Genomic DNA, 15,689 nt, shown 5'->3' with positions numbered 1-15,689 from the left:
CTCAAACCTACTTGCTCCGCAAGGGGTGTTCCTGTCCATGGTTAGCTACCAGGACGTGTCGGGTTGGCTATATAACCGACAGATGATATCATCAGCCATAGGGCAGGCATACATCATTTGCATATGTTTGAATTGTTTGGGTTTGCCTATTTGTTTTGGATTTCTACATTATATATGCTATGTTACCTGATTATGTGCTACTTGTTCTACTTGTACCTTATTTGTGTATTACTTGTCTGTATTGCTTGTGTTTGTACAACTGAGAGATCCACATGTTGGTGTCGGTGTATGTTGGGAGCTGTTCTTGATGAGATGAATTGATAATGCGATTGCATGACGATGATGATTTTTGAATGAGATCATTTGAGCCCCCTGGGTAGACGCAGTGATGTGATTTCACTAGCTCCAGGCGAGGGTATGATGTATTGATATAGAGTTGCTGAGGCAGAACAACTGGTGATGGCTTTGCTTATGATTCTGAGTCTGATTCGTGGAATAATCAGAAAGTTGGGAACGTGTGTAACATGAACTAGATTTAGTATCCCCTTACGACAGATGCCTATTTATGGATTAGTGAGAATCTAGGCTGGATACTTGGTGAAAAGGAGTTTAGGATGCTTAGTGAGTTTTTATTGCAGTGCATTGTATTTATTTGGCACTTTTACCGTACTGGGAACCCATGGGCCCGGGGTTCTCATTCCGTATATATCTCTTGTTTTTCAGATACAGGTCCAGGTGCTCAGAAGTGAGCTGTGGTTCGTCTGAGAGCCGGCGAAGATCTTTATTTTCTCTACAATGTGTTTTGCTTAGAATCTCTCCACCTTTGTTTTGAAAGGATATTATGTATTGAACTCTTTTGGAACTTGCCTATAGAGGCTCTTATATTTCCTTTGGGAGAGATTAGGATATCCTGTTGTCAGCTACTTTTATACTGTACCCTAGCCGGCCTAAACTTCGCGGGTCGCGACTAGTGGCTATTACTTATGTTATATATATATCCATCCGTTATCTATCTCTTAATCTCCTTTATGCCTTGTCCGTATATCGCTTTCGACTTCGCGGTTTAACTTTTCGTTGTCGAAACGTGAGTGATACGTCTTCGCGATTTTATTTCTACTCTTTTCAGGCTTCTCGATTAATACTCCTTTCAAAATTACCTATATTTATATATTAAAAATCCACCTGAGAGTCGTACCACCGTAATATCACTGACTTATGACTCGAGCATAAGGATTTGAATATTAGGGTGTTACATTATGGTATCAGAGCAGTTCGTCCTCGTGAGCCTGAGGGATGGAACTGCTTATGCTTCAATGCATACTCTGAGTCTGTGCCTGTGCTAGTTAGGGTATCTAACCGATACATCTAGCATGAAGTCCATGAGTGTACCTTTGGTACTTTGGAGCACTATACTTCCGATATTGAGACTGATCAACTTGATATCGATTGTTTGGTGTGTATAGGAACCAGATGGCGCCTCGTGGACCCAGTCAGGGACGTGAGAGAGATCGTACTAGCACGCAGGAACCGGAAGTCAACCCGAATAACCCGGTAAACCTTATGGCGGCGTTGGAGAATATGGCTGCTGCTATGCAAGCCACTGCGGAGGCTCTTGGGCAACAGATAAACAATAATGGCAATGGTGGAAGAGGAGCTCAAGGCCCGATGACACTGGCAACTTTCTTAAAGGTTAATCCACCTAAGTTCAAGGGAACCACTAATCCGACTGAGGCTGACACTTGGTTTCAGGCCATGGAGCGAGCACTGCAAGCGCAGTTGGTGCCTGAAGAGCAGTGTGTTGAATTTGCTACCTATCTGCTCACGGGGGAAGCATCGCATTGGTGGCAAGGGGCTCGACGTCTCCTGCAGCAGGGGAATGATCCTATCACCTGGGGTGCCTTCCAAGTGGAATTCTATAAGAAGTACTTTCCAAATTCCGCCAGGACGGCCAAGGAATTGGAGTTACTACAGCTGAAGCAAGGTGCTATGTCCGTATCTGAGTATACAGACAAATTTGAGGAGCTATTCAGGTTTTCCCGCATGTGTCAGGGAGCTCCGGGAGACTTCGAGGAATGGAAGTGTATTAAGTATGAGGGAGGACTTCGAAGTGAAATCCTGAGCTCCGTTGGACCGATGGAGATTAGGGTCTTCTCTGAACTTGTGAACAAGAGCCGTATTGCTGAAGAATGTGTGAGGAAGGCTGTTGAGGCAAAGAATGACCGTCGGGAGTCCCACCGCAGGGAGCACAATCAAGAATACCCAACAAGGGGTCGAGAGTTTAAGGAGAGAGAATACATACAACACTTTCCCCAAGGATGGAATAACTTTACAACGAGTGAGGAGTCCCAAAGAAACGGTAAGGGAAAGCGAACAGCGACTGCTTCTAATGTTTTGAGCTGTCAGAGGTGTGGAAGTCATCACCCAAATAGGCCATGCCGATTGGGGTTAGGCGTATGTTACAAGTGCGGGTTACCAGGGCATGTATCAAGAAATTGCCAACAAGGAGAGAGTCAGGATGCGGGCCGATTGCGACAGTAAGATTGAGGTAATTGCAATAATCAAGCTTAAATGGCAGTGTGTGATTTTATAATACCGCCTATACAGTAAAACTGGAAATGTCAAGCTTAATATTAGACTGAGAAGCAAACCGGATGGTCCGAGTAAGGAATTGCCTTAATACAAATGGATAAATGCCTATGATGTAAATGATTTTCTGTTGAGAATGATGTGTTGTGTTTGTTATGTAGTTGGATGAATTCTAGATTTTTGGTAAAACGGATTGACCCGTGACTTTTAGTTCCTTTGATTTAAATAGATAAGGGATGGTCCTAAATGATGGATTTGAAAACGTCGATTTGAATTGTCGGTCAAGTTAAGTTGTGGCTTAGTACTTGAGGAAATAAGTGATGGAGCTAATACTTGACGAGAAATCAAAGTGGCATAGCGGAAGCTTGCTAAAAGCGTTAGCATAGTATGGTAATAATAAGGAAAAGTGGGATATGATTAAAAATGCTTTATGCTTTGAGTACTTAAAAGTTTAGTGAGCTTATACAGATAATGATTCTAGATAATTGGAATTAATTGCGGCTGTGAGCCTTGATGGTTCTGAAACGGACGAGAAAATTATCATTGATGCGTAATCAGATTTAGATGATGATTGAGTGCAAGTTGTTGTGTTCGAGAGATGAGTGCTATGATGTTTGGTCATGGTGACCTTGGATTTAGATCAAGATTTGTAATGATCGGTTTCAGAGGAATCGTTTGGAAACCTTTAAATTGCAATGCTGATGTGGTACTGAGCTTGGTTTGAGGGAACCCGTGACGGGTGGTAAACTCCAATTTTTGGAGAGGCGCTGTTGAAAATTTTCCCAAGAATTTGAAAGAGTATTTGGTTATATTTTTGAAGATGATTTTTGATCTGAGTAACTTCAACAAAAGAGATGTGTCTCGAAAGCTTTTATAGATTAGTAAAGCAAAGCGGATTCATAAGAGTTTGTCAGCTTGTTAGTCCAAACTCATTGAATTCTAAAAACGAAGAAAGCTTTGATTGATTATAGTGATGTGTGATGATGGCTATGATTAACGATGATGACAATATTATTGATGACATGGTTTCAGATTTAATAAGGTGTGAAGTTGATAAGACGGTAAAAGTAAGGAACGAGGCTGTTGGTCGGCGTTGAACAAATGACCGAGACCCTTGGAGATAGAGAAATCAGAGCGCGGCAACGGAAGCGCGTAGAGTAAAGGGACCTTGGAACTGTTATGTGTTTGATATAAAGGCATACTATGCTCGCGTACTCGTAGTGATGGATGGAATTTTCGAGGGCGAAAATTTCTGTTAGGGGGGTAGAATGTAATACCCGGTCTAACCGAAATTTAATTAAATAATGAGTAAGTAGGAGCGATTATGGTTGGAAGATTTGGCAATTGGAATTTGATGATTTCAATATGATATTTGGATTCAGTGAATTTTCCCGAGTCGGAAGACATAGTTTCTGCGTAAAAGTGCGCAGTGGAATTTTGACCGGTAGTACCAGCTGAGACCTGTATGGTAATGCAGCTGAGAAAGTTGATTAAGAGTAAATAAGATTAAGAAATGAGGAATTATAATTAGGGGAGGTAGAAATATTTGAAGTGCGATTTAGAGCGCTAATGTTAAAGGTTTTGGTCCAAAATTAGGCCAACGGACAAAAATAAGTGAATTGGGCCTAAGTGGGCCCAAGACCCAACATATATAAACATTAGTTATGAGCATTTCAGCTCATTTTTACCCTAAAAGAGAGGTAGGGGCGCTGATTTGAGAAGAGAGAAGAGAAGAGAGAAAACCTAACTCTCTTTGATCTTCAAACCACCATAACTTGAGCTACGGAGCTCCGATTGACGAGCCGTTTGCGGCCACGCGTCGCTCTTCTCATCCTCTACATTTCTATCTAAGTTTTGTGGTGAGTATTCCATTCATCTCTGCCCAGTTTTCGAATTTCACCACTGTTACACGTTTTTGGGAAGTTAGTGTTGAAATCTTGTGATTTTGGGTGTTTAGGGATACTCCAACATGGATTCTAAGTGGGTTCTATCCCTACTTCATATGGGCTGAGGTAAGAAGTGCTCAAACCCTTGTGATTTGTGATTTTTATGAGCCCTAGGTTGATGTATGTATGTGATATTGGTTATGTTAGTGTATTTGATGATCTTGGTGCACAATTGGGAGATTGGTGTTGCTTGAGGAGCTTTGGTGAGGCTTGGAGCTAAGGGTTGGTGGAGACTTCCATAGGAGAGGCTCAATTGATTTGTCTACAAGAGGTACGGTTTAAGTTTCAATTAAGTACCGTGTGGTGTGATGAGAATTCCTAGGCTAGATGCCCCTAGGATTAAGTTTGGATTGTGTAAGTGGTTGATGCTAATATGCATAGTTGGTATGTAATGTGAATTGATGATTGGGTTGAGAATTGTGTGGCCTTGTATGCTTGGTGTATTGAAAATTTGATGTATGGGGTAATGAGTATTAATTTGTGGTTTATACATTTAAATTGTGAAATTGGGCCGGAGGCCGTATATTTTGGGCCGGAGGCCGGAAAAAGGTAAGAAAGGTAAGTTGATGTGTGCATTGTATGATGACACAAGTGATTGGATGAATTTCATATAATGAATATATGAATGATTGGGTTGGTTATTGAATAATGAGGTTTGAGGAGTTGAAGTGTGGAAATTGGTAAACTTTGGGTGAAATAGTATATATGGGGTATGTTTGATTTTGGTTGAGATATATTATGTGGTCATATATGTGAGTATGATTATTGATGCCTTGATGGTATGATAATGCGTGAGAGATATGTATGTTGTGATATATGCTTGAGAAACGATTAAGGTTGATTTGGGGGTGAAACCACGTGACAGTGAATATGATATTGATTATGTACAAGGGTGATTTATTGGAATTGATGTTGTTGAGAATTGGCATGAGGAGTAGTATATGATATGTCAATATGTTTGAGTTTGAGCCACTTGGGTGAAGTGGGCTGAATGATGAGTTAGTGATTTGGTATATTGTGGTTATGTGTCAATGTGTGAGTTGAGGAGGCTTGATGTTGAATTTGATACATTTGATTGATTTCAAAGAAAAGGGATGAAATTGGCATGTTTTGATTGATTTTGAAAAGAGTTGAAAATGGTTTGTTTTGAAAATGGCACTTTGTGGTTTTATATGAAAACATGGTTTTGGGCATACTTTGACGGGATATAACTTGGACTACGGATCTTTGTTTTGTGCCAAATCTGTTTAGAAATGAAATTGGATCCGGGATGTCCATGCCGTTCGAAGAACGGGTGAAAAACGATTTAAAATGAGGAAGTTATGTCCGTCGGAAGATTGGGGGTTAAATCTGTGAATTCTGCAGTTTTTAACTTAGAAAATTTTTAGCAGAATAACCCCTTGCGCGTGGGCGCACTTGGCGCGTACGCGCCGATCTTCCAGAAAACGCCATCCACGCGTGAGCGTGATGTGCGCGGGCGCGCCGATAGTGCTGCACCCAATGCCCAGCCATTTTCCCGAGAGTTATGCCAGAACTGTGCCGGTGTTGTGCCTGGGGCACGAGAACACCCGCGCGTACGCGTGGTTGATGCGTGCGCGCCGATGGGCAAGTTTGGTATCCACGCGTTAGCGTGCATGACGCTTACGCGTCGATGAGTTTTTAAGGCCATCCACGCGTGCGCGTGGAGTGCGCGTACGCGCGGCTCTGTTTTCATCCCAAAGTTGATTTTTGAGTTTTGAAAGCCAAATCTCATACTTCTAGGCCTCCGATCTCACCACTTATATCTTAAATCATTATGACATGTCTAGCTATTAGAAAAGGGCTAGTGAATGAGGTAACTTGCGAGTGAAGCAAGGGGAAAATGAATAATCAATGAGGATCATTGATGATTATGTGAGATGTGGAGGATGGTGGTGGAAGTGCTTGTTATGCCATTGGCCGAAGGGCCGTGATTGTTTATGAATTGGCTGGTTCTGGATTGAACCGTGAGCCGGAATAGCTGTGTATGCTATGAATATTGGCTGGTTATGGATTTAACCGTGAGCCGGATGGCTGATATGGATGTTGATCCATGGATGAGAATTCATGCATGTTTATGCTGAATTATTGATAATTGTGATTTGCACTTTCACTATCTGAGATGCGAGTTTCCCTGGGTAGTAGCAGTGGCTAGTCCACTTGCTCCGGGTATGAGACGAAAAATGATGTTTATGATAAATGAGTTAATTATGGAGTTTTGAATGAATGTAACTCTGATACCTGGGTAGTAGTAAGGGTTGGGGTTCGTCCCACTTACTCCAGGTTAATGTTTGAGATTTGATAACAATGAGGATTGATAATATGAATTGAGATTGAATGAATATGTGCATGAGATACCTGGGTAGTAGCAAGGGTTGTGGTTCGTCCCGCTTGCTCCGGGTTAATGCTTGAGATACCTGGGCAGTAGCAAGGGTTGTGGTTCGTCCCACTTGCTCCAGGTCAGAGATTGTGACGCCTGGGTAGTAGCGGTAGTAGTGGTGAATCCACTCGCTCCAGGTTGAGCTGTTAAACACCCGCCTGGGTAGTAGCCGCAGTAGTGGTTGTTCCACTGGCTCTGGGTTGAGCGGGTAGTAGCAAGGGGGTTGTAGCTCAAACCTACTTGCTCCGCAAGGGGTGTTCCTGTCCATGGTTAGCTACCAGGACGTGTCGGGTTGGCTATATAACCGACAGATGATATCATCAGCCATAGGGCAGGCATTCATCATTTGCATATGTTTGAATTGTTTGGGTTTGCCTATTGTTTTGGATTTCTACATTATATATGCTATGTTACCTGATTATGTGCTACTTGTTCTACTTGTACCTTATTTGTGTATTACTTGTCTGTATTGCTTGTGTTTGTACAACTGAGAGATCCACATGTGGTGTCGGTGTATGTTGGGGGCTGTTCTTGATGAGATGAATTGATAATGCGATTGCATGACGATGATGATTTTTGAATGAGATCATTTGAGCCCCCTGGGTAGACGCAGTGATGTGATTTCACTAGCTCCAGGCGAGGGTATGATGTATTGATATAGAGTTGCTGAGGCAGAACAACTGGTGATGGCTTTGCTTATGATTCTGAGTCTGATTCGTGGAATAATCAGAAAGTTGGGAACGTGTGTAACATGAACTAGATTTAGTATCCCCTTACGACAGATGCCTATTTATGGATTAGTGAGAATCTAGGCTGGATACTTGGTGAAAAGGAGTTTAGGATGCTTAGTGAGTTTTTATTGCAGTGCATTGTATTTATTTGGCACTTTTACCGTACTGGGAACCCATGGGCCGGGGTTCTCATTCCGTATATATCTCTTGTTTTTCAGATACAGGTCCAGGTGCTCAGAAGTGAGCTGTGGTTCGTCTGAGAGCCGGCGAAGATCTTTATTTTCTCTACAATGTGTTTTGCTTAGAATCTCTCCACCTTTGTTTTGAAAGGATTATATTATGTATTGAACTCTTTTGGAACTTGCCTATAGAGGCTCTTATATTTCCTTTGGGAGAGATTAGGATATCCTGTTGTCAGCTAGTTTTATACTGTACCCTAGCCGGCCTAAACTTCGCGGGTCGCGACTAGTGGCTATTACTTATGTTATATATATATCCATCCGTTATCTATCTCTTAATCTCCTTTATGCCTTGTCCGTATATCGCTTTCGACTTCGCGGTTTAACTTTTCGTTGTCGAAACGTGAGTGATACGTCTTCGCGATTTTATTTCTACTCTTTTCAGGCTTCTCGATTAATACTCCTTTCAAAATTACCTATATTTATATATTAAAAATCCACCTGAGAGTCGTACCACCGTAATATCACTGACTTATGACTCGAGCATAAGGATTTGAATATTAGGGTGTTACACATTGTTTGTTTCCTTCTTCTCATTTTCTTCATGACATATTATGATCTTGAGCCCTTTTTTATTTGTAACTCTTGAACTGCAACATATAGTTGTCCATGTGTGAATACAGGCTTTTCTAATATCAATCCAACATGTGACAACGACTACCCTTGACTCTCGTAAATTGTCATCGCATAAGAAACCATGATAGAAAATTGTCGCCTTTGAAATTTAAATGGTATCCTATGATCAGAAGGGGTTAGGGTCATTTTAGGAATAAACACTTTTTTGGCCAGCTCCTTTTCCTGTTAAACTTTTTGCTTCTATTATGTGCTTTCCAAGTTTGGACACAACTAATCGTGTGCCATTACATAAACTTGCTGAGTGATCTATGTTTCTTAGTAACATGATTGGTGTCCCTACCTTAACAGATATCGCATGGTTTGGTACTCCTGAGCATCTGATAGTGTTTAGGAACTTTGGTGTGTGAATTGATGCCAAAATATCATTATTTGTTTCAGATTCAGAAACTGTATCAGAACTATAATAAGTCTGAGCTTCGGATGGGTTCAAACTCATCATATAGATGTTGATTTCATCCACTAGTTGTAGTATCGGTGTGAGGATGGCTTTGTCTTTTACATGTGAAACACAACTTTAACCGCAAAATAATTCAAGGTAAGTTGCTTTACATATCGAACTAATAGGATAATCCTAATCATGTATCAATATATCATCTGGAATTTTTATCTTATCAATACCATCTATAGATGATCCACACTACCATCTCCAATGCTTAAAATCCAATCAGCAAATTCTCTTAAGTCATTGTTTTCACAATTGCTTTTGTCTGCTTGTAAGCGCATGTTTCTTGTCAAAGTCAACAGTTTACAACTATCCCATATATATGATGAGTTAATTGTAGTATTGACAATCTCTTGCCTACAACCTTTGGGTATTACTAGTAGTATTTGTCGAAACTCACCACCAAAAACCACTGTCTTTCCTCCAAACGGTTGTTCCAAGCTTGCAATATTGTTAAACCTCAAAAAATTTCTCATGATTCTATTGAGTGCTTCAATACAAAGTTTATTGACCATAGGAGCTTCATCCCACACAATAAGCTTAGCTCTAATTATTAATTCAGCCAACGGAGTATTTTGCTTTATGTTGCATGTTAAAAATTCATCTAAATTAAGTGATATTGCAAAGCGAGAATGTGTCATCCTACCACCGGGTAATAAGAGGGATGTTATGCCACTTGACGCAATTGTCAACACGATTTGACCTTTGGACCTAAATGTTTTTCCCGTACTACCATAACCATACAGAAAGAAAACACCACCTTGCCCTCTATTCACTACTGTCATCACTTCTTCATAAGCTCTCTTTTGCTCATTTGTAAGTTATTGTAAATACACTTCATGTTCAGTAGTCGAAATTTGTTTATCGTACCGAAACTCATCAGAAATCAACTTATTGTTTCCCCCATTCATAATTTGCATCAAACTTGTATCAATATTAGGTAATGGCATTGATGGAAAATCTCTTAAGCTCTTGTTATAACTCTTGAGTAGTTTTTCAATTTCTATCAACGTCAGATCCCATAATTCTTCATCTACAATTTGTAACTCTGTTCAACAAAGTGTATACATTGTTGTAAGTAATAGTATGATTTTGTAGAAGATAAAATTTTGCAATAAAATACATACACCAATTACATTTACATCTGTTTTATTATGACCATGATCATTATTTAGTTAAATGTACATTTGTTTTACCTCATGTAGTTGATACTTATATTACCCACATCTATATTGGATATTTTGAACTCCGTTATTTGGATGTATAATGTCTATATATTAATATGTTTTCACCTTCTTATGATATCTTCAATGCTTAATAGAATTGAATTTTTTGCATGGCATATATACAACAAGATGCAGAATAAGAAAAAAGGAAACACCCTATTGTACACTTTCATATAAGCATTCATGACCATCGAGACAATTTGTGCATAGTCATCTTTAGATATAATTTGTGGCTCAACCACCTCGAGGTAAGCATGTCATTTTCAAAGAATTTGTTTTGTTCCATGTGTATATTATTTTGTTAGTAATGTTTATTGTTAATTTTGGAAATTGTGTCCATGTCTTTTTGTTTTGTATGATATTCATACTTTATTTTACAAAGTAAAAATATGCTAAAATCTGGCACATTCATAAGTCCATTAATATTTATTGATAAAGTTATACTTATAGTTGCCTAGTAACATTAATAGTATTGACAAACTGATACAAAGATAAGAATGCTTATTTTTCTGCAATTAATAATAATAACTATAACGACATACCTTGATTGTTAAGTAACCTTCTTTGTCGGTGAAGAATGTCATCACATAGCATTCTCCGTATGCCTTTCCATACATGCTCCGGCCTAGCCATCGAGTCAGAAAACAATAGTGTTGCATAAAGCCTTCTTAAATATTCTCCTAAGCCCCAGTGACTTGCTTCCTTTATAGCATCTATGTATTCTTTATCATCAGTCAAAAGTCCATATGCATAGCAAGCATCTCGAAATGTCGAGTAGACAACACCATCAATAGTTCTAATCTGTTCATAACTGGTAGGTCCTCTAACTAAATTTAGAAGTAGTCTTAGGTAGTAAATCTCTCTTGATTCTGGAGGTACAAAGAAAATACGGCCAATAACTACATGAGATTTTCTTAGAAACCATTTTCTAGTATTAGCCTTCCATACAAACTTAGAAGGAAATTCCACATAGGTCAAACATTGAGCTTCGGCGTATTTTTGTTTGCCTCGAACCATCCCAAGAACATGGATTCTTTCACAGACTCTTTCATAGCAACGTCATCCAGGTTTTCATCGTCCTTGAATATCACTGGTTTTTCACCAGGAAGGTGAAAGCCTAGCCTTACCACAGAAGGGTTCATATAATGAATGCTATACCCGAGAACTCTCCATACAGCTTCACACGGGGATATGTACCTATAATCATAGTACATACTAACTTCATCACACTCATCATTATCCGCATCACTTGTGGCACTTATGTAAAATGAAGTTGTTACACGGTCGTGGCCTTTATTGACATATTTAAATAGATACTTAATCGATCTTGACTAGTTACACCACTCAACATTTATATGAGCACCATATTTCAATAATAACTTCCTATTGTGAGGCACGACATATCGATTGTCATGTTCCACACCTGATTTGGTGATTGTTTTGCCATCGTCCCTACACCAATAAATCGAATAACTGTCTTCATCAATCGTAGTACTCACAACAAATCTCTTAGGAAAGTGCCTCATGCATTGACCATTTTTCATGTATGGTGAATCTTTCCTAATACTACCACATAGACCAGGCATCACGTGCTTTTTCGCTGCTTCGTAAAATATTGGATCATTAACCTTGTTGGGTATCTCAGCACTTATGATCCGGTCTATGTCTTCTCCCGTTGGAAACTTGTCATCCTGATGTAGAAACAACAGAATATGTGTGTGAGGGAGACCGCGCTTCTGAAACTCAATTGTATACACAATTGCAAAGGAGAATATGTACATACACATGTATACAGGTTCTTAGACATTTAATACTTCCCATTAGTTAATACAGGAGATGCTTTTACACAGTTATATGATGAAAAATGATAATGCTGGTTAATTTCATAAATGATTGTCCCTTTATTCATACAAATCTAGCAAACTTTGTATAATTGAATGGAATTCACAATTTATAAAGTTTCAAAAACTTCACTGGAACTAAAATATATAAAAAATGTAGCCATCTTAGGCTGCAGGTTAATTCTACAGTAATTTAATTTCCTATTTTTACAGTTCCGTATTTTCTTTTTATAAAAAAATTTTCACATCATGCATTTTAATTTATAAAGGGTTTTTTGTATATGTGTTAAACTATTTTTTGGAAATAGAAATTTTTAGTGCGGATTTGTTTAAAAACGTGTGATAGAAGAAGTTAGAGATTTATTATATAAAATGATTGGTTGAATTAAAAATCAAAATATCTCCACAACGAACATACACATGTACTGGAAAAGCTAAAAAACATGCATATTAATATTACGGAATAGGTTACGGGACATTGTTTACCTGCACTAACCCGCCCAAATATTTGGTTCTTTCTGATGTCTTGGAAAATTTTGTCCAACTTAACTTTGAAGGCTCTACATACCATGTCTGGTCAGTCTTTTGCATGTAGTTCTCTATTCTTAAGAAAATTTTTTAATTCAGGCCATTTCAGATTACATGTGAATGTAAGGAAAAGGTCTGGATAGCTAACCACCCTACAAATTGCCATTGCATTTTGGTAGTTCTGTATCATGTACCTAGGTCCTCCCATGAATGAAGAATGCAAGATGATACGTTTTCCCCTTGACGCATGTCTAGTTTCTCCACTTAACACTGCTTCGGATAAGTCCTTGTATATTTCACACCTAAACTTTTCTTGATCAAGCCGAATGTAATTTAATCTGGCTGACTCAATCATGGAGAATCTGTCTACCAAAAATTGCTGAAATAAGCTTCTTGAATAAAGCAATGAAGATGCATCAGCTAGCCTTTCTTGGATCTTGAATGCAAAAAACTCCTTCATTGAGACCTCTTGCCTACCCTTATCTTCTTTAACAGCTTTTTTATTTAGAGGAATGTCTTCCTTGTAACCATCCTCTTCATATGGAAACAATAAAAGGTACTGCAACGCCAAATAGGCTGGATTTAGCTGATTATTTATTCGTTGTAGCCTCCCACTATGTGTCTCAACCACAATGTCTCTATCAGTTTTGGCGAAATCAAAGTCGTCTACTATCAGCGCAGCAACCTCATTAGAGGATAGTAGGTTATACCGCCTACCATATTTGCCCCGTTTGCCAAACAACCTCAACTTCACCGTGGATGTGTAGTCAAATCCTATAGACTCCCGAACCATTCGAAATGCCTTCACCAACACGTTATCATCCAACATCTTCTTCAAATCTCTGACAATATCTTCATGTATTTTGTTGTTGTCTCTTTCTCTATATCATGTCAAAGCATTTTCAAAATCTATGTTAGTTAAATGAATAGTTCCTTACTGATTTACTCAACACATAATAACCATGGCCATATGTTAATTCTGTTACGCACCTTATCACTGCTATACGATTTTGAATTTCTTTTTGGGTATCGTACACATATAATTGTGCAAATCTTGCCATGCACCCCTCTTCGGGTATAAAGCTACCCATTAGATGATAATTCTCTCCATATAGAATAAACGTGGATGGCCCTTTGCTGTTTGTTATAGTTCAATCAATCTTGGCACCCATTGAGGTGAATTGGAGCATAGAGTTATAAGTCCTAATGTTCTCACAGAAATGCTTGCTTTTGATGTCATCCACATATAACAACTCATACAAAACTTTGGGTGCTTCTTGGAGCTGAAGAATTTCAACTTGTCCTCCTCTGCAACAGAGAGTATATGTAGGGTAGATGTGTTGTATTATTTTTGTGACCTTTCATCGTACCAAAACAAAGCATGGCAATATTGACATTCATGAATTGCATCTCCCATGTACCAGTACTCTACATGATAATAGACAATTTAGCCAAATTGTCCAAAAACCGAAATTCAATACATACTTGTGGGTTATTAGTTTAGGTTGTTTTCTGCCTTATACCTTCGTTAGGATTATTTGGAGGCCTGCTTGTGCATGCTACTCGATTTGCTACTTAATAGATGAAGTCAAGATATAGTTTGCGAAAAATTTTATCTTATGTCACTTGGTTAGATTTTTCCTTTAAAAAGTCTATTACGTTTATGCATATAGTGTTTGATTGTTGTAAAACTAATTGATGAAATACAAATGTTGTTGCTTATGCTCATTAAATTAAAAGGGTATTTTTACTTTGATCTAACAAAAATAAACTTCAACAAATTCAAAAAACTATCTTTTTAAATATAATTTTGATAACCTACCGTTGAAAAAATACCGTTACCGAACTAAATCTGTGTGTGAATTATTTTCAGTATGTTTATATTTTGGTCTATCAAGTAAATAGTATATTCGACATTTTAATGTTAATTGTTTAGGCAACCTTAGTTTAAAGGAATATAAACTAAATCCAATGTATAACCACTTAAAAGTTGAAGCTGGAACATTTTTGCATTCTTTTCAAATTTGGAAAGATACTTTTGGATGCTCAATAATTTTTTATATTTGGTTTTACAAAAAATTTGTTATCAGTTAAAGCTAACCTTTTTTCACTAGTTATCTTATTTTGAAAAAACTTTCTAGGAACTAAATATTCTTTTCCATTTTGTTCAACAAAAAGATGTGTTACAACATTATTAAAAAAATATATTTTAAAAATTAAATTAGTTAAACTAGTTACTTCGAATAAAAAACTGCAGAATCCAAGCTTTTGTGTCTATGAGAATCACTTTTAGGTGATGCTTTGGATTATTTAAAATAATAGCCATTTTTGCTAAATAATTTTAGTTTATTATTTATGCAGAGTTAGTTTAAAAGAATATGAAGTAAGTCCAATACATAACCACTTTAAAGTTGAAGCTAAGACATTTTTTCTCGATTTTTTTATTAAACACAAAATTAATAACGAATCCTATCTCTAATTTCTGCTACTATATATTGTATATATATTTTCTTACCCATTGCTGCGTTGCTCTTGTCCACGGAGCTAACCTCGGCATGACCTGAGCCATTTGAGATTGAATTAAAATTTTGTGGCAATTTAGTTTTTGCCATGGTTCTAATTGAGGTTGGAGTTCGCTTATTCACCTTGGGATATGTTTCTGCGATAAAATTTTTCAATTGTAAAAATGGTAGTAGGATTTGAGTGTATGTATTTAGTTTATAGTTGAGGAACTAAATAGTCTCGAAGCAATAACCCCTAAATAAAGGAAGATTATCATCTGAGTGTGTGTACATTGTGTGAGAAGATTTGATGCCCCACGACTATACGCATTTGCATAGTACACTCAAAATTATCTATCTTTTAAACCATATCCACTTGGACCAAACCATTTGCATCAGTCTCGTTAAAAATGATTGTACTCAGCATAAATAGCTTGGAACTAACCTGATCGAGTATTCATATTTTTTTTTAGCCAGCTTAAGATCCCTTTCCTTCCTGCAAATTTTTGTCGTCTCTACACATATGTTACCTGCAGGGTTAACACAATAAATGTCATTTCCAAGTTTTACATCCCACAAAATTTTTATCTGCTGACTTCATAAAAATCCCGTATC

The 15,689-nt window shown here is 38.0% G+C and overlaps 2 protein-coding genes across 2 annotated transcripts; both read right to left on the bottom strand.

Moving 5' to 3' along the window:
- Window positions 1-9,157: 9,157 nt before the first annotated feature.
- Window positions 9,158-9,763, bottom strand: LOC130963127 (uncharacterized). The gene has a single exon (XM_057889275.1). The coding sequence runs from the start codon at window positions 9,761-9,763 to the stop codon at window positions 9,158-9,160; it is 606 nt and encodes a 201-aa protein (XP_057745258.1).
- Window positions 9,764-9,799: 36 nt separating this feature from the next.
- On the bottom strand, window positions 9,800-11,991 carry LOC130963126 (uncharacterized). The gene is made up of 4 exons (XM_057889274.1): window positions 11,544-11,991; window positions 11,185-11,495; window positions 10,747-11,143; window positions 9,800-10,026 (listed from the first exon to the last, which is right to left on the bottom strand). The coding sequence occupies exons 1-4, from the start codon at window positions 11,989-11,991 to the stop codon at window positions 9,800-9,802; spliced, it is 1,383 nt and encodes a 460-aa protein (XP_057745257.1).
- Between the last annotated feature and the right edge of the window lie 3,698 nt (window positions 11,992-15,689).

The sequence above is a fragment of the Arachis stenosperma genome, chromosome 2, assembly GCF_014773155.1.
Source record: "Arachis stenosperma cultivar V10309 chromosome 2, arast.V10309.gnm1.PFL2, whole genome shotgun sequence".
Taxonomy (NCBI): domain Eukaryota; kingdom Viridiplantae; phylum Streptophyta; class Magnoliopsida; order Fabales; family Fabaceae; genus Arachis; species Arachis stenosperma.
This window is presented reverse-complemented; position numbering and strand designations above follow the sequence as displayed.